Below are 25,693 nucleotides of genomic sequence, written 5' to 3' on the forward strand. Positions count from 1 at the left end.
TCTTGCACCCAGACCTGTCTGGGGTTAACTGCTTGTGGCTCTAGGGACAGCACAGCTTCCTGTGAGTGCCAGTGGCACCCAGGGCTGAGCATGTTGCAGGGGTCATGGGATGTGTACCCGGTCCGGTATGAGAGTGCAGTTCCCTTCCGTGTTTTGTATATGTCTAGGGTGGTTACATATTCCTGTGCACCCTTCCCTTGTTTTCAGTTTGTTTGGATTTGAAAGCTTGCATTGTGTGGCTGTTTTAGGGTCTCAGGTATTGGAGAGGACCTTGACGTGGTACCTGAGCTTGTCCCATTTGGCCAGATGCGGTGACTAACCTTTCCATTTTTGCTTTTAAATCTTAGCTGAGAGCTTGTAAGTGAGTGCTGGGTTTTCTCTGTGTGTTGTATTAATTTGTTTTGTAATTTTCCCTATGGTTCTTGCACCCAGACCTGTCTGGGGTTAACTGCTTGTGGCTCTAGGGACAGCACAGCTTCCTGTAAGTGCCAGTGGCACCCAGGGCTGAGCATGTTGCAGGGTCATGGGATGTGTACCCGGTCCGGTATGAGAGTGCAGTTCCCTTCCGTGTTTTGTATATGTCTAGGGTGGTTACATATTCCTGTGCACCCATTCCCTTGTTTTCAGTTTGTTTGGATTTGAAAGCTTGCATTGTGTGGCTGTTTTAGGGTCTCAGGTATTGGAGAGGACCTTGACGTGGTACCTGAGCTTGTCCCATTTGGCCAGATGCGGTGACTAACCTTTCCATTTTTGCTTTTAAATCTTAGCTGAGAGCTTGTAAGTGAGTGCTAGGTTTTCTCTGTGTGTTGTATTAATTTGTTTTGTAATTTTCCCTATGGTTCTTGCACCCAGACCTGTCTGGGGTTAACTGCTTGTGGCTCTAGGGACAGCACAGCTTCCTGTGAGTGCCAGTGGCACCCAGGGCTGAGCATGTTGCAGGGTCATGGGATGTGTACCCGGTCCGGTATGAGAGTGCAGTTCCCTTCCGTGTTTTGTATATGTCTAGGGTGGTTACATATTCCTGTGCACCCTTCCCCTGTTTTCAGTTTGTTTGGATTTGAAAGCTTGCATTGTGTGGCTGTTTTAGGGTCTCAGGTATTGGAGAGGACCTTGACGTGGTACCTGAGCTTGTCCCATTTGGCCAGATGCGGTGACTAACCTTTCCATTTTTGCTTTTAAATCTTAGCTGAGAGCTTATAAGTGAGTGCTGGGTTTTCTCTGTGTGTATATGTATATATATATATATATATATATAAAATAATAGATAAATAAATAAATAAGTTCAGCCACAACATTAAAACAACTGACAAGTTAAGTGAATAACATTTATTATATCATCACAATGGTAGCTGTCAATGGGAGCGATATATTAGGCAGCAAGTGAACAGTCAGTTTTCTCCAACATAGGTGTGTCCGGTCCACGGCGTCATCCTTACTTGTGGGATATTCTCTTCCCCAACAGGAAATGGCAAAGAGCCCAGCAAAGCTGGTCACATGATCCCTCCTAGGCTCCGCCTACCCCAGTCATTCTCTTTGCCGTTGTACAGGCAACATCTCCACGGAGATGGCTTAGAGTTTTTTAGTGTTTAACTGTAGTTTTTCATTATTCAATCAAGAGTTTGTTATTTTCAAATAGTGCTGGTACGTACTATTTACTCAGAAACAGAAAAGAGATGAAGAATTCTGTTTGTATGAGGAAAATGATTTTAGCAACCGTAACTAAAATCCATGGCTGTTCCACACAGGACTGTTGAGAGCAATTAACTTCAGTTGGGGGAACAGTTTGCAGTCTCTTGCTGCTTGAGGTATGACACATTCTAACAAGACGATGTAATGCTGGAAGCTGTCATTTTCCCTATGGGATCCGGTAAGCCATGTTTATTACGATTGTAAATAAGGGCTTCACAAGGGCTTATTTAAACTGTAGACTTTTTTTGGGCTAAATCGATTGATATTAACACTTATTTAGCCTTGAGGAATCATTTATTCTGGGTATTTTGATTTAATAATATCGGCAGGCACTGTTTTAGACACCTTATTCTTTAGGGGCTTTCCCAAAGCATAGGCAGAGTCTCATTTTCGCGCCGGTGTTGCGCACTTGTTTTTGAGAGGCATGGCATGCAGTCGCATGTGAGAGGAGCTCTGATACTTATAAAAGACTTCTGAAGGCGTCATTTGGTATCGTATTCCCCTTTGGGTTTGGTTGGGTCTCAGCAAAGCAGATACCAGGGACTGTAAAGGGGTTTAAAGCTTAAAACGGCTCCGGTTCCGTTATTTTAAGGGTTTAAAGCTTCCAAAATTGGTGTGCAATATTTTCAAGGCTTTAAGACGCTGTGGTGAAAATTTGGTGAATTTTGAACAATTCCTTCATGTTTTTTCGCAATTGCAGTAATAAAGTGTGTTCAGTTTAAAATTTAAAGTGACAGTAACGGTTTTATTTCAAAACGTTTTTTGTACTTTCTGATCAAGTTTATGCCTGTTTAACATGTCTGAACTACCAGATAGACTGTGTTCTGAATGTGGGGAAGCCAGAATTCCTATTCATTTAAATAAATGTGATTTATGTGATAATGACAATGATGCCCAAGATGATTCCTCAAGTGAGGGGAGTAAGCATGGTACTGCATCATTCCCTCCTTCGTCTACACGAGTCTTGCCCACTCAGGAGGCCCCTAGTACATCTAGCGCGCCAATACTCCTTACTATGCAACAATTAACGGCTGTAATGGATAATTCTGTCAAAAACATTTTAGCCAAAATGAACCCTTGTCAGCGTAAGCGTGGCTGCTCTGTTTTAGTTACTGAAGAGCATGACGACGCTGATATTAATATCTCTGAAGGGCCCCTAACCCAATCTGAGGGGGCCAGGGAGGTTTTGTCTGAGGGAGAAATTACTGATTTAGGGAACATTTCTCAGCAGGCTGAATCTGATGTGATTACATTTAAATTTAAATTGGAACATCTCCGCATTTTGCTTAAGGAGGTATTATCCACTCTGGATGATTGTGAAAATTTAGTCATCCCAGAGAAACTATGTAAAATGGACAAGTTCCTAGAGGTGCCGGGGCTCCCAGAAGCTTTTCCTATACCCAAGCGGGGTGGCGGACATTGTTAATAAAGAATGGGAAAGGCCCGGTATTCCTTTCGTCCCTCCCCCCATATTTAAAAAATTGTTTCCTATGGTCGACCCCAGAAAGGACTTATGGCAGTCAGTCCCCAAGGTCGAGGGAAGCGGTTTCTACTTTAAACAAACGCACCACTATTCCCATAGAGGATAGTTGTGCTTTCAAAGATCCTATGGATAAAAAATTAGAAGGTTTGCTTAAAAAGATGTTTGTTCAGCAGGGTTACCTTCTACAACCCATTTCATGCATTGTCCCTGTCACTACAGCCGCATATTTCTGGTTTGATGAACTGCTTAAGGTGCTCCATAGTGACTCTCCTCCTTATGAGGAGATTATGGACAGAATCAATGCTCTCAAATTGGCTAATTCTTTCACTCTAGACGCCTCTTTGCAATTGGCTAAGTTAGCGGCTAAGAACTCTGGGTTTGCTATTGTGGCGCGCAGAGCGCTTTGGTTGAAATCTTGGTCGGCTGATGCGTCTTCCAAGAACAAGCTACTAAACATTCCTTTCAAGGGGAAAACGCTGTTTGGTCCTGACTTGAAAGAGATTATCTCTGATATCACTGGGGGTAAGGGCCACGCCCTTCCTCAGGATCGGCCCTTCAAGGCAAAAAATAGACCTAATTTTCGTCCCTTTCGTAAAAACGGACCAGCCCAAGGTGCTACGTCCTCTAAGCAAGAGGGTAATACTTCTCAGGCCAAGCCAGCTTGGAGACCAATGCAAGGCTGGAACAAGGGAAAGCAGGCCAAGAAACCTGCCACTGCTACCAAGACAGCATGAAATATTGGCCCCCGATCCGGGACCGGATCTGGTGGGGGGCAGACTCTCTCTCTTCGCTCAGGCTTGGGCAAGAGATGTTCTGGATCCTTGGGCGCTAGAAATAGTCTCCCAGGGTTATCTTCTGGAATTCAAGGGACTTCCCCCAAGGGGGAGGTTCCACAAGTCGCAGTTGTCTTCAGACCACATAAAAAGACAGGCGTTCTTACATTGTGTAGAAGACCTGTTAAAAATGGGAGTGATTCATCCTGTTCCATTAAGAGAACAAGGGATGGGGTTCTACTCCAATCTGTTCATAGTTCCCAAAAAAGAGGGAACGTTCAGACCAATCCTAGATCTCAAGATCTTAAACAAATTTCTCAAGGTCCCATCGTTCAAGATGGAAACCATTCGAACTATCCTTCCTTCCATCCAGGAAGGTCAATTTATGACCACGGTGGATTTAAAGGATGCGTATCTACATATTCCTATCCACAAGGAACATCATCGGTTCCTAAGGTTTGCATTCCTGGACAAACATTACCAGTTCGTGGCGCTTCCTTTCGGATTAGCCACTGCTCCAAGGATTTTCACAAAGGTACTAGGGTCCCTTCTAGCGGTGCTAAGACCAAGGGGCATTGCAGTAGTACCTTACCTGGACGACATTCTGATTCAAGCGTCGTCCCTTCCTCAAGCAAAGGCTCACACGGACATTGTCCTGGCCTTTCTCAGATCTCACGGCTGGAAAGTGAACGTGGAAAAGAGTTCTCTATCCCCGTCAACAAGGGTTCCCTTCTTGGGAACAATTATAGACTCCTTAGAAATGAGGATCTTTCTAACAGAGGCCAGAAAAACAAAGCTTCTGGACTCTTGTCGGATACTTCATTCCGTTCCTCTTCCTTCCATAGCTCAGTGCATGGAAGTGATCGGGTTGATGGTGGCGGCGATGGACATAGTTCCTTTTGCGCGCATTCATCTAAGACCATTACAACTGTGCATGCTCAGTCAGTGGAATGGGGACTATACAGACTTGTCTCCGAAGATACAAGTAAATCAGAGGACCAGAGACTCACTCCGTTGGTGGCTGTCCCTGGACAATCTGTCTCAAGGGATGATGTTCCACAGACCAGAGTGGGTCATTGTCACGACCGACGCCAGTCTGATAGGCTGGGGCGCGGTCTGGGGATCCCTGAAAGCTCAGGGTCTTTGGTCTCGGGAAGAATCTCTTCTACCGATAAATATTCTGGAACTGAGAGCGATATTCAATGCGCTCCAGGCCTGGCCCCAGCTTGCGAGGACCAGGTTCATACGGTTTCAATCAGACAACATGACGACTGTTGCGTACATCAACCATCAGGGGGGAACAAGGAGTTCCCTAGCGATGGAAGAAGTAACCAAAATTATTCTTTTGGGCGGAGTCTCACTCCTGCCACCTGTCTGCTATCCACATCCCAGGAGTGGAAAATTGGGAAGCGGATTTTCTGAGTCGTCAGACATTGCATCCGGGGGAGTGGGAACTCCATCCGGAAATCTTTGCCCAAGTCACTCACCTGTGGGGCATTCCAGACATGGATCTGATGGCCTCTCGTCAGAGCTTCAAAGTTCCTTGCTACGGGGCCAGATCCAGGGATCCCAAGGCGGCTCTAGTGGATGCACTAGTAGCACCTTGGACCTTCAAACTAGCTTATGTGTTCCCGCCATTTCCTCTCATCCCCAGGCTGATAGCCAGGATCAAGCAGGAGAGGGCGTCGGTGATCTTGATAGCTCCTGCGTGGCCACGCAGGACTTGGTATGCAGATCTGGTGAATATGTCATCGGCTCCACCTTGGAAGCTACCTTTGAGACGAGACCTTCTTGTTCAGGGTCCGTTCGAACATCCGAATCTGGTTTCACTCCAGCTGACTGCTTGGAGATTGAACGCTTGATTTTATCGAAGCGAGGATTCTCAGATTCTGTGATCGATACTCTTGTTCAGGCCAGAAAGCCTGTGACTAGAAAGATTTACCACAAAATTTGGAAAAAATATATCTGTTGGTGTGAATCTAAAGGATTCCCTTGGGACAAGGTTAAGATTCCTAGGATTCTATCCTTCCTTCAAGAAGGATTGGAAAAAGGATTATCTGCAAGTTCCCTGAAAGGACAGATTTCTGCCTTGTCCGGTATTACTTCACAAAAAGCTGGCAGCTGTGCCAGATGTTCAAGCCTTTGTTCAGGCTCTGGTTAGAATCAAGCCTGTTTACAAACCTTTGACTCCTCCTTGGAGTCTCAATTTAGTTCTTTCAGTTCTTCAGGGGGTTCCGTTTGAACCCTTACATTCCGTTGATATTAAGTTATTATCTTGGAAAGTTTTGTTTTTAGTTGCGATTTCTTCTGCTAGAAGAGTCTCAGAATTATCTGCTCTGCAGTGTTCTCCTCCTTATCTGGTGTTCCATGCAGATAAGGTGGTTTTACGTACTAAACCTGGTTTTCTTCCAAAAGTTTGTTTCTAACAAAAACATTAACCAGGAGATTATCGTACCTTCTCTGTGTCCAAAACCAGTTTCAAAGAAGGAACGTTTGTTGCACAATTTGGATGTTGTTCGCGCTCTAAAATTCTATTTAGATGCTACAAAGGATTTTAGACAAACATCTTCCTTGTTTGTTGTTTATTCAGGTAAAAGGAGAGGTCAAAAAGCAACTTCTACCTCTCTCTCTTTTTGGATTAAAAGCATCATCAGATTGGCTTACGAGACTGCCGGACGGCAGCCTCCCGAAAGAATCACAGCTCATTCCACTAGGGCTGTGGCTTCCACATGGGCCTTCAAGAACGAGGCTTCTGTTGATCAGATATGTAGGGCAGCGACTTGGTCTTCACTGCACACTTTTACCAAATTTTACAAGTTTGATACTTTTGCTTCTTCTGAGGCTATTTTTGGGAGAAAGGTTTTGCAAGCCGTGGTGCCTTCCATTTAGGTGACCTGATTTGCTCCCTCCCTTCATCCGTGTCCTAAAGCTTTGGTATTGGTTCCCACAAGTAAGGATGACGCCGTGGACCGGACACACCTATGTTGGAGAAAACAGAATTTATGTTTACCTGATAAATTTCTTTCTCCAACGGTGTGTCCGGTCCACGGCCCGCCCTGGTTTTTTTAATCAGGTCTGATATTTTATTTTCTTTAACTACAGTCACCACGGTACCATATGGTTTCTCCTATGCAAATATTCCTCCTTAACGTCGGTCGAATGACTGGGGTAGGCGGAGCCTAGGAGGGATCATGTGACCAGCTTTGCTGGGCTCTTTGCCATTTCCTGTTGGGGAAGAGAATATCCCACAAGTAAGGATGACGCCGTGGACCGGACACACCGTTGGAGAAAGAAATTTATCAGGTAAACATAAATTCTGTTTTTTACTCTAATGTGTTGGAAGCAGGAAAAATGGGCAAGCGAAAAGATCAGAGTGACTTTGACAAGGGCAAAATAGTGACAGCTAAATGACTGGGTCAAAGCATTTCCATAACAGCAAGTCTTGGGGGCTGTTCCCGTTATGCTGTGGTTAGTACCTACCAACAAATGGTGCAAGGAAGGGAAAACCGGTGAATCAGCGTCAGGGTCATGAGAGATGGCAGCAGGATGCACTATGGGAAGAAAGGCAGGCAGTGTTATGCTCTGGGCAATGTTCAGCTGGGAAACCTTGGGTCCTGGCATTCATGTGGATGTTACTTTGACATGTACCACCTACCTAGAAATTGTTGCAGACCATGTACACCCCTTCATGGCAATGGTGTTCCCTGATGACAGTGACCTATTTCAGCATGATAATGCATCATGTCACACTGCAAAAATTGTTCAGGAATGGTTTGAGAAACATAACAAAGAGTTCAAGGTGTTGCCTTGGCCTCCAAATTCCCCAGATCTCAATCTGATTGAGCATCTGTGTAAGACGTGCTAGAAAACAAATCCAATACACGGAGGCCCCACCTGGCAACTTGCAGGACTTAAAGGATCTGCTGGTAATGTCTTGGTTCAGTAGATCATTTTTACAAATTTTAGAGCGTTTGTTTTTTGTTTTTTTTTTGTTTTTTTACATTTATTTGTTTAATGAAAATTCTGTCTATTTGAGATTAATGATACTGTCTCTCCTCCCCTTGCAGGACCTGGTATGGGTGCACCCCTGCTCTCAGTGGCCATTGTGGCTCGTACTGTAGCACAGCTATGGAAGAAGCCCCTGCTTGGAGTTAACCACTGTGTTGGGCATATTGAGATGGGACGGCTGATCACAGGAGCAAAGAATCCCACTGTACTGTATGTGAGTGGAGGCAACACACAGGTGATTGTCCATTACTGTACCAATATATTGTCTGCCGTTAGACCACTAATAGTAAAAAAAAAAAATTCAAAGTAGAAGATTCATGTTTTCAATTATTTGCAGGTTATTGCATATTCAGAGCATCGGTATCGGATATTTGGTGAGACAATAGACATTGCAGTGGGGAATTGTCTGGACCGCTTTGCTCGGGTACTAAAGGTAAGTGACAGTTCCAGGATTTTTAAAGGGACATTTAACACCTGATGAAAATACCTAAAACCTACTTTTTCTTATTAATAAAAAAAAAGAAGTAATTTCTGTTGTCTATTTTATCTCTAACCCCAAACTGTTGAAGAAGACTGAAGTACAATGTTACAGGGGCACAGCAGTCACCTGAGGGGGAGAGGGAGGGAGGCTCTCACGCTGCTTGAATAAATCTTCGGCTACAAGAACATGCATTGTAAGAGGATTCCTCCCCCCCCCCCACCACTGCAATCAGCTTAGTTTAGGACATTGGTTTTCAAACCTGTCCTCAGGCCTCTCCAACAGTCCAGGTTTTCTAGGTTACCTTGGATGAGAGAAGGTAAAATAACCATGTTTACTTATCAGCTGATTATTAGAAAATAGATGAACATGAAAAATGAGAGAGCAATATATATGGCAGTGGTTACCAAACAATAGTCCCGTAAATAGAGTCCATACAATGATATGTGTCCCTTAAAGGGACAGTCTAGTATAAATTAAACTTTCATTATTCAGATAGGACTTTTAATTTTAATAAACTTTCGAATTTACTTTCATCAACAAATTTGCTTTTTTCTCTTGGTATCCTTAGTTTAAACTAAACATAGGTAGGCTCATATGCTAATTTATAAGCCTTTGTGGGCTGCCTCTTATCACATGCTTTTTAAATCTCTTTTCAACACAAAGAGACAGAAAGTACACGTGGGCCATATAGATAACACTGTGTTCAGGCACAGGGGGTTATTTAAGATTTAGCACAATACAATGCTAAATTTAAGACAATAGATAATAAATAGTCACAGTCATGTGATCAGGGGGCTGGAAGAAGGTTCCTAGATACAAGGTAATTCTGATTATCCTAATATTTTGAAGGTATAATCTAGATTTTATTAAAGACACAGAGACGAGTATTTTTGCATTAATCTTTCTTTACTACTCAATGCAGCCTTTTAAAGAACAATAACATTAAAGATAAATAACATAATACATAATAAGAAGCTAACAGAAGCTTATTATAATGAGAGAAAAAACAGCCAATCGGCACAGAGAATAGTCTATAAACTGAGCACACAGCAAACACTCTCCCTCTTTCTAGTTGATGCTCAAAAAGAATAAAATATTAAGCATCATGATAAGTCCAAAAAGTCCGAAACAACAAAGGATAACAAACGCCAACTTCCTGTAGAATTGATAGAAGGAGATCCATGAAAAGTTGAACTTGATCGAAGGCCAAATAGATGTCCAGAATTCAATGGTTGGATGATGAAACCTCTGAGTTGTATGGAAGAATCCAGAAGATGAAAGTGGATTGAAATTACATGGATACTGTTAAAGACAAAAAAATATTAATAACATACCATAATAAAACTAGGGTGGGAGAAAAAACACAATATATTCTGAGGAGGGAAAATACTCGTCTCTGTGTCTTTAATAAAATCTAGATTATACCTTCAAAATATTAGGATAATCAGAATTTTATTACAAGACCAGAGACTCCTATTTTTGCAAGTTTAAAGCATATTAGGAAAATAAATTAAGAGAGGCATGTTGAAGGGTCTGATATAAAATTGTTTAAAAATGGAATCAGAAGACCAATCTGCTGCAAGTAAAATTTTGTTGGAGAGGAGCCGCTTTTAAAAAGGCTTTTGAAGCAGCAGAACCTCTGACGGAATGTGCTGTGAAAGAAATGTTAATACCCAGCCTCTTTCATGACCCATTTAACCCACCTAGCATTGTAGTAGAAGTGATAGGAGCGTGAGGAGGAACAAAAGAAATTAGAAGTTGGTTAAAGTTAGTTTTTCTAAAAGTTAAGGTTCTAGATTCATATGACTTTAGGCATTCAACCACACACAGAGAAGGTTCGGAAGGAAGATAAGGGTAGAAAATAGATGTAGACAAAGTTTTAGTTATTCGAGAAAGAAAAAAGGTAACTCCTTCAGGAGAGAAATGTTTAGAGTTCCAATCTAAAAGCTATTCACATCAGATACTCTTCTGAAAGAAATTAGACAACGAAGCGTAGCAAGTTTAGCGGGAAAGTGTTTCAGAGGATAACAAATTATTATCAGGCCAAGATTTGAAAAGGGAAAAAATTAGATCTACATCCCAGAAAAACTCGTGTTTGGGAAACAGGAGGACGTTTTAATCTAATGGCTTTAAGTATTCTACAAATTAAAGGGTGCTTGCGACCAGGGAGGTTGTTAATTAACTTATGTCTGGCGAAATAGCTGACCTATGACAATTAATGGTTCTGTAAGCCAGACCCGAGTCAAAAGATGGGAAGGTAGTTAATAATTTCGTTTTAAATCAGAAGAAACAGGATCAAAGTTCCTTCGCAGGCACCAGCTAGACCACTTTGACATGCCGGCAAATAACATTTGCGGGTACCTGGGGCCCCAGGAATCTTGAATGAGGGACCTAGCTCCCTTCCGAAAAGACCCTCGGAGGGACCAGGGTCCCCTGATATTGTCCATGCTATCAGGAGAAGGAGACCCTTGGAGAATTAGACTGTGATAATCGCCCTCTGGGTTGACTAACAGATGAGGAAGCGGAGGAAAAAGAATTGGGGGATTGATGGCCATCTCCAGAAGGGAGGGATACCATGATTGGGTTGGCCAAAAGGGAGTCACTATTGTCAAGCATAGAAGATCCCTGCGAACCGTTGAAAATTGTCCTCGGGATCATTGAAAAATGGAGGGAAAGCATAAGCTTTCTGAGGAGGCATGGATGAAGGAAAGCATCTATGGCCGCTGCCTCCGGCTCCTGGCGCCAGCTGAAATATGGGCAAATTTGAAAATTGGTCCTGGACGCAAAAAGGTTCCAAACAAAGGGACCTCTGAGAGATTGAAGGGATAGAAAAATTTTCCTGTCCAATCCTCCAATCGCTGGAATCTGTTTAAGTGACGAGATCTCCAGTCTGCAGCTGCGTTAGATTGTCCTGGAATATATTCCGCTTTGATGGAAATATTCCTGTCTAAACAAAGAGAATAAACTCTTTGGTTATGTTGGACAAGTTTCTCGATTTGGTGCCTCCCAAACGATTGAGATACTGCACCGCTGAAAATATTGTCCATGCGCAGGAGAATAGAAACTGGAGAAGAAAATTTGGCAAAACTTTTGACTGCAAACGAGCCAGCCAATAATTCCAAACCAATTGATCTGGGAAACGTTTCTCCTCCAATGTCCGTTTGCCACCCGTGATGGAAGGACCACAACGCGCACCCCAGCCTGAAGACTGGCGTCGGATTCTATAACAAAATCGGGAGTTCTGCCAAAAATGGCCCTCTCCCATTCCAGGCTTCCAAATGAGAAAGCCACAAGAAAGTTCTTCTCTTGGCTTCTGAAGACAAAGGAATCAAATGAGAGTAGGAAAACCCTTTTCTCAAATGAAGAATTTTTAGTCTTTGAAGTTCTCGGTAATGTAAAGGGGCAGGAAAAAACAGCCTGCATAGAGGATGATAGTAACCTACTATTTCTGGCTATAGTTCTGATGGGGACCTGAATCTTTTGATTAACAGTTCTGGAAATTTCTTTCTTGATGTTCTTCACTTATGTCTGACGGAAGACTCAAAGTGGAAAGCACTTTATTGATTTGAAATCCTAAGAAAATTAAAGATTTTGTAGGGTAAAGAACCGACTTCTGTTTGTTCACAATGAAAGCCTAAGGATTCTTAGTAAGTAAATTGTGGAAGTTAGATGATTCTGAAGAGAATAAAAATCTTGGTCCATTATTAAATATCGTCTAAGTAAATTATCAGACGAATACCTCGAAGTCTCAACCAAGCCACTACAGGTTTGAGTAACTTGGTGAAGATCCAAGGGCGGAAAGACACGGCCGAAAGGAAGACAAGTGAAGTTCAAATTGGTCTTCCCCAGCGGAATGTTCAAAAATTTCCCAATGTTCTTGAGCGACTGGAACAGTTAGATAGGCGTCTGTAAGGTCTAGACGAAACTAACAATCGTTTTTCTCTTAAACACTCTCTTACCTAAGTGTATTCCTTCCATTTTGAAATGATGGTATACAACATAAGCATTTAAATGTCTTTAGATTTATGACCGGCCTGAACTGGTTGGTTTTTTTTTACTAAAATAGGTAGCTTAGGTAAAAATCTTGGGGTTGAAAAACCGGAAGAATCGCTTTTTTGGAAAAAAGAGTTTGAAAAATTTCTTTCTTGACCAAAAGAGTGTCCTCCTGAGAAAACTGAATGGGATGAGGAAGACAGATTTGGATTGGGGGAGATATGAATTCTATGAGAATACCTGAAACTGCTTGTAAGACCCAAGGGTTCTGAAGTAATTATTGAAGCCCCAATTTTGAGCAAACAGGGCGAGTCTGCCACCAATTTTTTTCTGGGAAAAAAGGAAGAGGAGGAAATAATGAACTTACAGGAGCTTGTCTAGCTCTGGCTCTGGTCCTGAAACCTCTCCTGGGTCCAGAGGCGACCTCCTTGTCGGGAAGAAGGAGGAGGTAGATGGTTCTGAATAACCTCTTTGAAAATTGTGATCTGGAATTGTTGATGGTATTGAGGTTGATGGGGAAAGTAGTGAGACCTTGATAAATAGTAATGGCCGGCCGGGGAAAGCGGCCTCTGCCTCTCCAGGCCCTGTCAGAAAAACTCTGGTTAGGATAGAAAATTTTCATTTACTGATGTCTTTACTTTGTTTAAATTGGAGAAAGGTGGTTTACGTATTGGCTTAAGATCTTTTAATATATGAATCACTCAAATAAAAGACATTTTTATCGGATGCGGTATTGCTCTGAGGAAAATCTGAAATTTTGGGATCTATTTTCTTAAAATGTATACGTCGTCTTTCACAGACATGGCACAGTTGGTATTCTCCGATAAAGCAAAGCAGTCTTTGGACCCATTCTCTGACTACGTAAGGGTCCAAAAGACAAATTTCTGCTACTCCTTGTTCAGGACAGTTCAAATCAGTTTAGTCAGGGGGCGACAGAATCAGAAGTTTGTCCTGGCAAATTTTCCCAGGATCCTGTCTACCCCCTTTTTTCAATTTGTACCCAGGGGTGCCAATAAATTTTAGAATCTTGGGATCAACTCTGGAGTGGTTGAGGCATTTTTAGGTAAAAGGGGGGCGAGGACATTCAGCCTTCATCTTGTTACGGGTTTGTTTTTTCAGGGGCCTTACGTAGTTGATGATCAAAAATTTGGCTAAGTCAATGGGGGGACCCCACTCGGCGGACCGGGGATGGTGTAGTTCGTCTGGTTTGAATCTAGGATTTGCCCAGACAGTCAATAAAATCTTCCTCGTCCTCACTGTAATCATAAAACTTTTTAGATTTCTTTTTCTGGTTTTTGGCTGCAGGGGAGCCGTCAGAGTTATCAGATTCATTGAAATTATCAGAGTTTATATCAGTATATTCATCACCATCTGAAATTTCTGATTCTGAAGATGGATTTTTTAAAATATCTTTTCATTAATTTTAATTTTTTGCGTACGTAAGTATCCCCCGTTTTGGTTACCCTCGGGGTGCAGGGTTCTACTGACCAGCGGGTTTTCTTCCTTTGCTGTGAGAAAATTAGGATCAGCTAAAAGCTGTCGAGATTTTTCAATAAGTTTTTGCTTGCTTTATAGGCAATAGATGGGCTTTTTCTTCTTTAAAGAAATCTTTTTCTGTTTTTCTCCCATCAAGAGGGACATTTTATTAAATAAATTATTCATGGAAGAATCTATCATATTCTGTACAGTTTGTAACGTTAAGGAGATGTATCTGCTTGCATTTCAGACATTATCGAATTAAAATATGTCTGAACCCAAATACCAATGTGTAAAATAAATATATAACTAAAATACTCCCATTAATAAAAAATATATATAAATATATTAGTCTTGTTTATAATTATGGCAATAACGATTTTTGAAACTGACTTAGGTTAAATATAAATTATGATAATAAAACGTTTATCACAGATAGAAAACTTTAACGATTTAAACTTATACTATATAAAAGAAGCCAGTAGATGGCAATACAGGCCTGCAAAAGGAAAAAAAAATTGAACTGAAATTGGAATAAATGTCGAGTGTAACGGCAAACAATGTTACAACTCGACCACCTAGAGGATTGCAGCTGACTGAATGAGGTAAATGTTACCACGTCAGCGTGATATGGGCGGGAAGGAAGGGGGACGGCCCACAAGATGGCGCCGGAGCGGCGAGACAGAAGCAGGAAGGGAGAGGAGACAAGTAAGTTATAGATGAAAGAAAAAACTCAGCCACAAAGGGGAATAAAACAAGGAAGGGTTATACAAAAAACGAGAGAACATAGTTGTCAAGGTGTTGACAACAATAATACTAGGGGAAAAACAAATAAAATATATTAAACAACGGAATAGTTAGATAAAAAGAAAGAAAAATAAGGCAAACGTTTTAATTAGGTTTGAAAAATAAGGCTACAAAAATTTTTAACGATATATATAAGCAATAAAATATACAATAGTCAATAGATTATGCATATAATATTGTGCACAACTTATCTGTTTTTGGGCAGCAAAAGAAAGAGGGAGAGTGTCTTGCTGTGTGCCTCAGTTTATAGACTATTCTCTGTGCTGATTGGCTGTTTTTTCTCATTATAATAAGCTTCTGTTAGCTTCTTATTATGTATTATGTTATTTATCTTTAATGTTATTGTTCTTTAAAAGGCTGCATTGAGTAGTAAAGAAAGATTAATGCAAAAATAGGAGTCTCTGGTCTTGTAATAAAATCACAGAGGTAAAACGTGTATTAATATAACTGTTTTGGTTATGCAGAACTGGGGAATGGGTTATAAAGGGATTATCTATCTTTTAAAACAATAACAATTCTATGGTAGACGTCCCTTTAAGTAATATAAGGGTGAGACTAGGCAGACCTCTGCAATCAAATTACACTCCTATGCACACTCCTATGTTTACCCTCACACGTATGTACAGGAGCAATGTAGGAAAAAGATATATCACGGAGCATAAGCGACCTGCAGCTGTACGCCCTAGACTATGACTTACGGGTCTCTGGACATGAAACCGGTCAGACTACTGCTCTGGCTTTGTTTTATGGCTTCATTCTCTATATGCCTCCATGAATTTTTTATTTACTAAAGTGTTTTTTTTATTAATTGGCGTTTCTGGACTTTCATCATCCTTTTTTTGTTTCTAGTTCAGATCACCTTAAAATCTGGCCTGTTAGAGAGACCTGAGGACAGGTTTAAAAACCAGTGGTTTAGAACAGAAAAACTTGTGGGGCAGATTGAACACTAAAACTTTTGACATAGAGAACAATTGGGAAATCGAATATATATTTCTGTCAATCACAGGGTATAAAAGTATTTTCAGACACTGAACCCAAACGCTACAAACAAAGTGATTCCTTAAAGTATATGTTAATAGAACAATATGCTGTGCATGTCATGTGGACTGCTGTGCCCCTGTAATGTACATTACAATCTGACAGCTTACATAGGAGAATCAAGCACCAGATGATCAACATTATACTTCAAACAGTCTTCTTCAACAGTTAGCAGTGATTATTTTATTAATAAGAAAGTTAGTTTAAGGGATTTTTAGAAGACAGGTGTTAAGTGTCCCTTTTTAAAGAAATGTAGAGTTTAGAGCTACTAATTTATTTTACAATCATTCCATTCTCACTATAAATGCTCTTCTAGAGGAGCCTGAACAAAGTGTTCGTGGAGCATTATTGAATCAGCTTAATAGAATAAAAGGATAAGTGGCAGTTCAGTGATCTAGCCCTAGCATCTTTACAAAACAACTACATTTCTAATTAATCATAAGTTTCAAGTCTCAGCTTGTATTTTGTCACACTGTACCAGTGTCATTGCACTCAAATTAAAGGACAGTCTAGTCGAAATTAAACTTTAATGATTCAGATTAGGGCATACAACGTTAAACAACTTTCCAATTTACTTTTATCATCAAATTTACTTTGTACTCTTGGTATTCCTTTCTTGAAAGCTAAACCTATGTAGGCTAACCTAAGCCCTTAATGGCTGTCTCTTATCTCAGTGCTAGACATTTTTTTTACAGCTAGACTCTGTGCCATATAGATGTGTGTGTGTGTGTGTATATATATATATATATATATATATATATATATATATATATATATATATATATATAAATAGAACCAAAGGTGGCACACAGTGAAAGAACTATACCTTTTATTAGGACGAGCAACGTTTCTGGAGAAAGGGGCAGGTGCCGAAACGTTGCTCGTCCTAATAAAGGTATAGTTCCTTTACCGTGTGCCACCTTTGGTTCTTTTTGTATGCTACACACTGAGACTCAGTGAGGGGGGTCTCCAAGGTATTGCACCGGACACTTGTCACAGACTTTACTGAATTATTTTTGTTGTGCTTGTGCTGATCCCTTTTGTACAAATGTGTGTGTGTGTGTATGTATGTGTGTGTATATATATAATAGGTCACTTGAGGATCAGGATCTGATTTATATCCACTTAGATCTTCAAATAATGGCAGGCACTCAGAGAATAAATACAACACCTTTTAATGTGTTCAGAGAAACCACATAACGTTTCAGTCCCTCACAGAGGCCTTGGTCACATGTACATACAAAACATATATCATATGTATTTATTCTCTAAATGCCTGCCGTTATTTGAAGAAATAAGTGGTTAGTGGATATACACTGGATTCTGATCCTCAAGTGACTTATTTTGAATGTTTTTAGCAGTGCACCGAGTTGATGGATTTTGTTGGTGAGTGCTGATTTCTTCGTCTTTGATTTTTTTTATATATGTGTGTGTGTGTGTGTGTTCAGTTTGATTGCATTGACACTGGTATTGTATGACAAAAAATATATATATGTGAGTGTGTGTGTTTACCCACACACACAAGTAGACAATTGGCACCACAAATACCCCTAAGTGTTACCTTAATTGTACAACAGACACGGGAAACTGAATCAAATTTGGCGTCGCCAATGTGCGCAGCCAGCATACCCACGTCATCAGAATGCGCCGTTGTCAGGGAGACTATAGAGGACGCTCTGAAAACATTGCACAAAGCCCAGTGCATGTACAAATGCAACGTCATTGTATTGCGCCAACCTCTAGACGTCATCAAAACAAGAATTAACCATGACTACAAGGCAACAAACCATGACGATATTGTAATGCTTTTTGAGATCTGTGTCCCAAGGGTCTGTGTAAAAAAAAAAAAAAAAAGTGTACAAAATATCGACATACTTAATGCCCCATGGATCAGCACTATATACCATTGTGATATATACATGATATTCTTGTTATAAAAATTAATAACTTAGACCACTGAGTTAGATTAATAACTGATCATAGGGCAAAAAACATATCTTCAAGGCTATTGTAGAAAACTTCATAGTTAAGAGGAGAAGAGACCCACAGTCCTATTTATAGAAACAACTGTAATCGACCATTGTGTTGAGTCCCTTTGGCATAAGTGTGTCCAGCATATGAATCCATTTAGACTCACAACGCAGGAGAGCTTTACCTCTGTCTCCACCATGTTTAGCTTTGGCGATATGATCAATAAAAATTGTCCTCAATGAAGACACACCATGGCCAGCCTGCTAGAAGTGTTGGGCCACAGGTTGGTCAGACTCCCCTTTATCAATCGCTTGCCGAATAGTGAACCTGTGATTGGCGAGTCTTTGTCTGAATGTAGTTGTAGTTTTGCCCACGTAGTACAATGAACATGGGCAAATGACATACATTACATATTCTGATGTGCAGGTGAGGCGGTTGTGCAGTTACCACATCTATGGCATACATTCTTCCCTTTGGGTAGCCAGGTCTGCTTATGATAACTCTGTACTTGATCGGTTTTAAGTAGTATAACTTATACATTTCTTGATCTTTTATATACTACCCTTGGCGGTGGTGTGTTCACGAATGGCAAGCTCGTATCTGTTGCTACAATGGGCCAATTCTGTTTGATGATCTTTTGTATAGCCCCAGAGGCTGGTGTGTGAGTTGTATTGAAATTCAATCTGGTATCCACTGGCTTCTGTGATTGCCAACTTTCTCACATTGTTGTTTAATCAATTGTTGTGGGTAGCCCCTGTCAAGGAAAAGTTGGGACATTTCATTCAATTGTGTCTTCTTGTGGGTCTCTTCGGTATTATTGCGAATCACTCGCAGGAGCTGAGAGGAACTAACCCCAGTTTTTTAAAAATTCGGATGAAAGCTTGAAAAATGTAGTAGTTTTTATCAGTGGGTTTGCTAAATAGTGTGGTGTTTAGTTTACATCCCTTGTCAGTCTCTACTTTATAAATTTTAACATCCAAAAAATGTACACTTTCAAAATCACATTCCAATTTAAAACGTATAGTTGATTCTAAATTTATTCAGTTTATTAAACCACTGTTGTAAAGAGTCATTGCCCCCCACCCTCCAAATAAAAAAAATATTGTCAATGTAAAGTTGATAAAACCTGATGGAGTCCTGACATTGCAGAAGAATATGTCCACCTTCATACATATCTGCAAATAATAATTGTTTTGAAAATGAAAAAAATTCTTCTCCAGACAGAACTCCATCAGGGGTATCAAAAATTCAATGGGTGAACCATTGTAGGATTCATTATTAATCAAGATTCTCCTGATCGTCTCCAAACCATGCTTATGTGGAATTATAGTGTACAAGTTCACAACATCCATCGTGTCCAAAAGGTCAGAAGTCTGTATATCTACCTATGTTGTGAGCTGGAATATGCGTTCAGAGGACTCAGTGGCCTGTACTACTGGTTGCAAGAAGTAGTCAATAAATTCTGCCAAGGGTTGGAATAATGACACAATTGGGTGACCAGGGGGATTATCCAATGACTTGTGCACCTTTGGAAAAAGGTACAATATAGGACAGATTGGTTTGTTGACTGTTAGGAAATTACACGTATCATCATCAATAATACCAGCATTATAAGCTAGACTCAAAAAGTCATCTATTTGCTTTTTAAAAGTGTTAGTCAGTCAGCTTGTATGTGAGTTTACAAGTTGACGCATAGCCTCAGTCCGATATTGGGAATAATTCAACACCACTATTGCGCCGCCCTTGTCCGCAGGACGAATAACTATTGTGCTATCCTCAGCTAGAGTTTTTAAAGCTCTGTGTTCTAGTGGTGTGAGATTATCCCAAGTGTTACACTCTTGTACCTTTTCAGTGGTAATGTCACTGTTACACATACAAGTGAAAGTCTTAATAGTCATGTATGTATTCATCGGCTCAAAATTGCTATTAGCCTTGAAAGGCTTATGTACATAAGTGGGACTATTTTTAAAATAGTCCTTTAATTTTAATTGTCTTTGAAATTGATGAATAGCCACTTGTAAATCAAAAGCTCTGTTTTTTGGGGTGTGAATGAAGGTTAGGCCTTTATTTAATAGTGTGAGTTCACTGTCAGAAATGGGGCGTGGACTTAAATTAAACACTATTTTCTTTCTAATGACACGATGAGTCCACGGATCATCTAATTACTATTGGGCTATTCACCTCCTGGCCAGCAGGAGCCGGCAAAGAGTACCACAGCAAAGCCGTTAAATATCGCCTCCCTTCTATCCAACCCCAGTCATTCTCTTTGCCTACGTTAGTGTAAGGAAGTGGTAACGTTTGGTGTCTGAAAAGATTCTTCAATCAAGAGTTTATTATGTTATTTGCAGTACTAGTATGTGCTGTTTTTACTCCAGGGTGTAGCTGTAGTCCATTCAGTCTCTTCAGTAGAGCATTGGTGGCTTTTAAGCAAAGGGAACTTGTGGGACATAATTCTCACTGCGCCTTCCTCATATTTAAATAAAAGTTGCTGTCCTTATTATTATTTTCCACAGGTCAATGTGAGGGAGAGGGAAAGGACCTCTCAAACCTTGTGAGCTTCCTTGCTGCCAGGCAGATTTGAGGTAAGTGCTAATTTATTTTCTTAAGCAGCTTCAAGGAAAAGACATGGCACTTTACTATTTCCCTAACAGGGATTTTTAATACATTACTCCTAGTGTTGTAAGGGGGGTTATGTATGGCAGTATTGCAGGCACTGGGGACTTGAAGAGAACTTGGCTCATCTTGGTGGTTTTATTAACATTTTTGCATTAAGAAGTCTGTTGAGACGTTATTTTTGACACGCCCACGATGGGCGGGGCTTGTGTGAGGTAAAAATGTATCTATTGCGCATTTGTTATTCTCTCACTTCCTGTATATGGAGGAGAGATATCTGCATCTTATCATTTTTCAAGTTTAACTGTCATTTGCTAGCCTGTCATTACTGAAACAGCTCCAGTTTGGATTCAGGTTTTAAAAAATAAAGCAGTTTCTTTTTAAATAGGTGTTATTAAGACGTTTTTATTAATCAATATTTTGTTAAAAAAAATAAAGCAGTTTAGTTTTTGCATTGCATCAAAAATAAAGCAGTTTCGTTTTAAAATTCTGTTACAGATTACAGATGTCCTTTATGTTTGAATGCTAATATTGAACCACCAATTCCTTTTTGTTCCTCATGTGTTGAGAGAACATTAAATCTTAAGGATTTATTTTTTGAGCCTATATTGTCTAAGACAGATGCTGTCCAGGAGTCTTCTGACAATGTGCAAGATATGCTGCAGTTTGCTCCTCAGGTGTCCCAAATTTTAGTATCCATTAATTCAGTGCCCTGCGCTTTCTCTCAAGCTCCGGCTGGGGTCTCCTTGCAAGACATTGCTTCCCTCATGTCTTCTGCAGTTTCTGATGTGTTGTCTGCTTTTCCCATGCTACAGGGAAAACGCAAGAGGAAGTCTAAAGAATCAGTGCGTAATGTATCTGACTCGGTCGTGGCTATTCCGAATGTTTCCTCTCATAAATCTGATGAGGAGGATTTTTCAGTAACATCTGAGGGGGAAATCTCAGATTCTGACAGTGTAATTCCTTCCTCTGATGCTGAAGTTGTATCCTTCAGGTTTAAGCTGGAACACCTCCGTTTACTACTCAAGGAGATTTTGGCTACTCTGGACGACTCTGACTCTACTGTCATTGTCAACCCTAAAAAGTCTAGTAAACTTAACAAGTATTATGATGTACCTTCCATGCTGGAATTTTTTCCCGTACCAGGTTGGGCTTCAGAAAATATTGTTAAGGAATGGGAGAAGCCGGGTATTCCTTTTTCTCCTCCTATTTTTAAGAAGATGTTTCCCATTGATGACTCTATCAAGGAGTCTTGACAAACGGTCCACAAGGTAGAAAGGGCAATTTCCACTTTAGCTAAGAGAACTACTATTCCCATAGAGGATAGCTGTTCTTTTAAGGACCCTATGGATAAGAAACTGGAGGATTTTCTTAAAGGGTTAGAAATTGATTCCCATTTCCACCTAATTAAAATATATTATTATAATGACTAACATAAATACAGTCAAATAAAACAGTATTTTTTTTTAAATGAAGCTTTTACATACCTTACTTTAAAAGATAAGATTATCATGAAATGAGCAGTAATGACCGCCCATAAAATGAACATGAATAAGGGTTTGTAGCCCGAAACGTTGTTCTGTTTTCCTGGCTCCCAGTATGTGGCAATAAAAAGAACCTCTGAATAAGGACTCTGTGGTGCGTCTGCTACTTCTGTTCTATATTACTTTGAGGATTTGTGCAGTAATCCTATTGCAGTATGCACCCTATCAAGGATTGAAGTGCTGGATTTTTGAATTGCGCCCATAAAATGAGGCATGGCTCATGTTAATACAGCATCCACCCCCATCCAATGGGGAAGCGGCTAGGTCTCTTAATTTTAATATTAATTTCAGTGAACATCGCATGCGCAGTACTGATGTTCATTAACAGCTGTTCGTGTTCACAGCTTATTCATCACTAGCAGAGTTATAAGGATCGCTTAGAGGGGCAGCTTCTCACAGGCAAATGAGAGGAGGAGACAGGGAATATAGACAAGTGCTTCAGGTTGCAAGTTTAACAAACGAAAAGTGCTCTGGACTAAATGGGAGCTGTGCAAGACTTACAGTTGGTGTTTCTCAGTTCAGTCCTGCACTAACAAGAACAGCAAGCAGCGTGTATGTTACATTTCTTCCATGCCTGTGATTTAGTGCATTTGTGCTTCAGACGTTGTATACAGCGGTGAGTATGAACGCTCTGTTTATCTAAGCTGTCGGGCTCATCCTCCCCCTTCTCTTGCTGTGTTTGATTGATTAGTGAGGGCTCCGAATCCACATGAAAGCAAACAAAGCAAGAGGGAGGGGGGGAGATAAGCCCGACAGCTTAGATAACCAGAGCGTTCATACTCACCGCTGTAGTCAACGTCTGAAGCACAAATTGCACTAAATCACAGGCAGGGAAGAACTGTAACATACACGTTCCTATCCTAAACATCTCCTCTCAATTGTTTCTGTGAAGCTGCCCCTCCAAGTGATGATCCTCATCCTGCAATGATTGTGAGTCTCTTGATGCTGGTGCCTGCTTGCGAGAACGTGTGCTCTGTACTCCCTGTCAGTAGGAGGGGACCAAGTCTGCGCATGTGTTTGCAATAAAATACTTTTAATGTGCATGCGGGCCTCCATGATGTTTCTACCTAGGTAGAACATCATAATAAGCCCCATAATAAGTTAAAAATGGGTTTGGCACAGTTTTAATTTTACAATTGAAATTACAAGAAATGGAAAGAAAATTGCACAAAGGTATCAATTGCAAATTACTTTATTAAATTAAGAAGTTTTGAATGAGTTCAAAATATTTTTTGGGTTTACTATCCCTTTAAGAAAATGTGTGTTCACCAGGGTTTACAATAGCAACCTGCGGTGTGTATTGCTACTGTTTCTAGCGCTGCGGCATACTGGTTTGATGCGTTGTCTGATTGCTTTCAAACAGACATTCCCCTTGAAGAGATCCAGGACAGGATTAGGACTCTTAAATAGGCCAATTATTTAATTTCTGATGCTTCCCTTCAAGATATCAAGTTGGGAGCAAAGATTTCTAGTTTTGCCATTCTGGCTCGAAGAGCTTTATGGCTGAAATCTTGGTCTGCAGATGTGTCGTCTAAGTCTAAGCTTTTGTCTATTCCTTACAAGGGTAAGACCTTGTTTGGCCCCGCTTTGGCTGAGATTATTTCTGACATTACAGGAGGAAAGGGTCATTTCCTTCCTCAGGATAAGAAATCTAAGCAGAAGGGACGTCAGAGTAATTTTCGTTTTTTCGAAACTTTAAGGGTAAACCTTCCTCTCCCTCTACAAAACAGGATCAGTCCAAACCTTCCTGGAGACCCAACCAATCTTGGAATAAGGGAAAACAATCCAAGAAGCCTGCTAATGTTTCAAAGTCAGCATGAAGGGTAGACTTTCCTTTTTCGCTCAGGCTTGGGTTCGGGATGTTCAGGATCCTTGGGCGATAGACATTGTGTCCCAGGGATACAAACTACAATTCAAGACCTTTCCCCCAGGGGCAGATTTCTTCTCTCAAGATTATCTGTAGCCCAGATAAAGAGAGGCATTCTTACGTTGTGTTCGGGATCTATCCAAAATGGGAATGATAGTTCCTGTTCCAGTACAGGAGCAGGGTCTGGTATTTTACTCCAATCTGTTTGTGGTTCCCAAGAAAGAGGGAACCTTCAGACCAATCTTGGATCTCAAGAGTCTAAACAAATTCCTCAGAGTACCGTCCTTCAAAATGGAAACTATTTGTTCCATTCTTCCCTTAGTTCAAGAGGGTCAATTTATGACAACAGTAGATTTAAAGGATGCGTACCTTCATGTTCCCATCCACAGGGATCATCACAAGTTTCTGAGATTTGCTTTTCTCCACAAACTCTTCCTTTCGGACTAGCTACAGCTCTCAGATTTTTTTCTAAAGTTCTGGGATCTCTGTTGGCAGTGCTCCGGTTAAAGGGTATTGCAGTGGTGCCTTATCTGGATGACATTCTGGTTCAGGCCCAGTCTTTTCATCTAGCAAGCTCCCACATGGAGATGATTGTATCCTTCCTGCGCTCTCACGGTTGGAAGGTGAATCTGGCAAAGAGTTCCTTAATTCCATCTACAAGGGTTTACTTTTTGGGAACCATAATATATTTTCGAATCTTGTCTGTCTCTTCAGTCCTCCCCTCAGCCATCAGTGGCTCAATGTATGGAGGTAATCGGTCTCATGGTAGCCACCATGGATATTATTTCTTTTGCTCATTTCCATCTCAGACCTCTGCAGTTATGCATGCTCAGACAGTGGAACGGGGATTACGCGGATCTGTCTCCATGAATTCATTTGTATCTGATGACAAGAGATTCTCTTACTTGGTGGTTGTCTCAGGATCATCTCTCCCAGGGAACCTGTTTTAGCAGACCTATCTGGGTGATAGTGACTACGGACGCCAGCCTAACAGGTTGGGGAGCAGTCTGGGGCCTTCTAAGGGGACATGGACTCGGGAAGAATCTGTTCTCCCCATAAACATTCTAGAGCTAAGAGCAATCTTCAATGCTCTTCTGGCCTGTCCTCAGTTAGCTTCTGCCTGGTTTATCAGATTTCAGTCGGACAACATAACCTAAATGTCTTACATCAACCATCAGGGTGGAACTCTGAGTTCTTTGGCCATGAAAGAGGTGTCAAAGATTATTCAGTGGCGGGGACCCACAACTGTTGTCTATCTGCGATCCACATTCCAGGAGTGGACAATTGGGAAGCGGATTTTCAGAGCAGACCAGGGACCCTCAGGCGGTTCTGATAGATGCTCTGGCAGTTCCTTGCAATTTCAATCTTGCATACCTATTTCCTCCGTTCGCTCTCCTTCCTCGGGTCATTGCTCGGATCAAGAAAGAGAGGGCGTCGGTGACACTCATTGCTCTGGCGTTGTCCCTTCCTTCGTCCAAATCTAGTTTCTCTGAAGCTGACTGCTTGGAGATTGAACGCTTAATTTTATCTAAGCGTGGTTTTTCAGATCAGGTCATTGAGACTATAATTCAGGCTTGCAAGCCTGTTACCAGGAAAATTTACCATAAGATTTGGCGTAAATATCTGTATTGGTGCGATTCCAAAGGCTACTCTTGGAGTAGAGTTCGGATTCCTAGGATTTTATCTTTTCTCCAAGAGGTTTTGGAGAAGGGGTTACCGGCAAGCTCCTTGAAAGGTCAAATTTTTGCCTTATCTATTTTGTTACATAAACGTCTGGCAGAGGTTCCAGATGTTCAATCGTTCTGTCAGGCCTTGGTCAGAAAATCCACAGAGAGTAGCAGCAACAGTAAGTGTTTATTAGGCACAACACAACATAATCAGCAACGTTTCGGTATTGCTACCTTATTCATGCTAAACATCAAACTTAACTGATTCTATTTATACCTTATC

The 25,693-nt window shown here is 40.9% G+C and overlaps 1 protein-coding gene across 3 annotated transcripts in view; it reads left to right on the forward strand.

Annotated features, from left to right (window-relative positions):
- The window catches only part of OSGEP (O-sialoglycoprotein endopeptidase), a 161,439-nt gene that overhangs the window by 30,232 nt on the left and 105,514 nt on the right, over positions 1–25,693 (forward strand). For all 3 annotated transcript variants that reach the window (XM_053702239.1, XM_053702241.1, XM_053702240.1), the window contains 2 exons: positions 8,013–8,188; positions 8,291–8,386. In XM_053702239.1, the coding sequence (XP_053558214.1) occupies positions 8,013–8,188; positions 8,291–8,386 (272 nt within the window). The remainder of the gene's footprint in view (positions 1–8,012; positions 8,189–8,290; positions 8,387–25,693) is intronic.

Source organism: Bombina bombina, chromosome 2 (assembly GCF_027579735.1).
Source record: "Bombina bombina isolate aBomBom1 chromosome 2, aBomBom1.pri, whole genome shotgun sequence".
Taxonomy (NCBI): domain Eukaryota; kingdom Metazoa; phylum Chordata; class Amphibia; order Anura; family Bombinatoridae; genus Bombina; species Bombina bombina.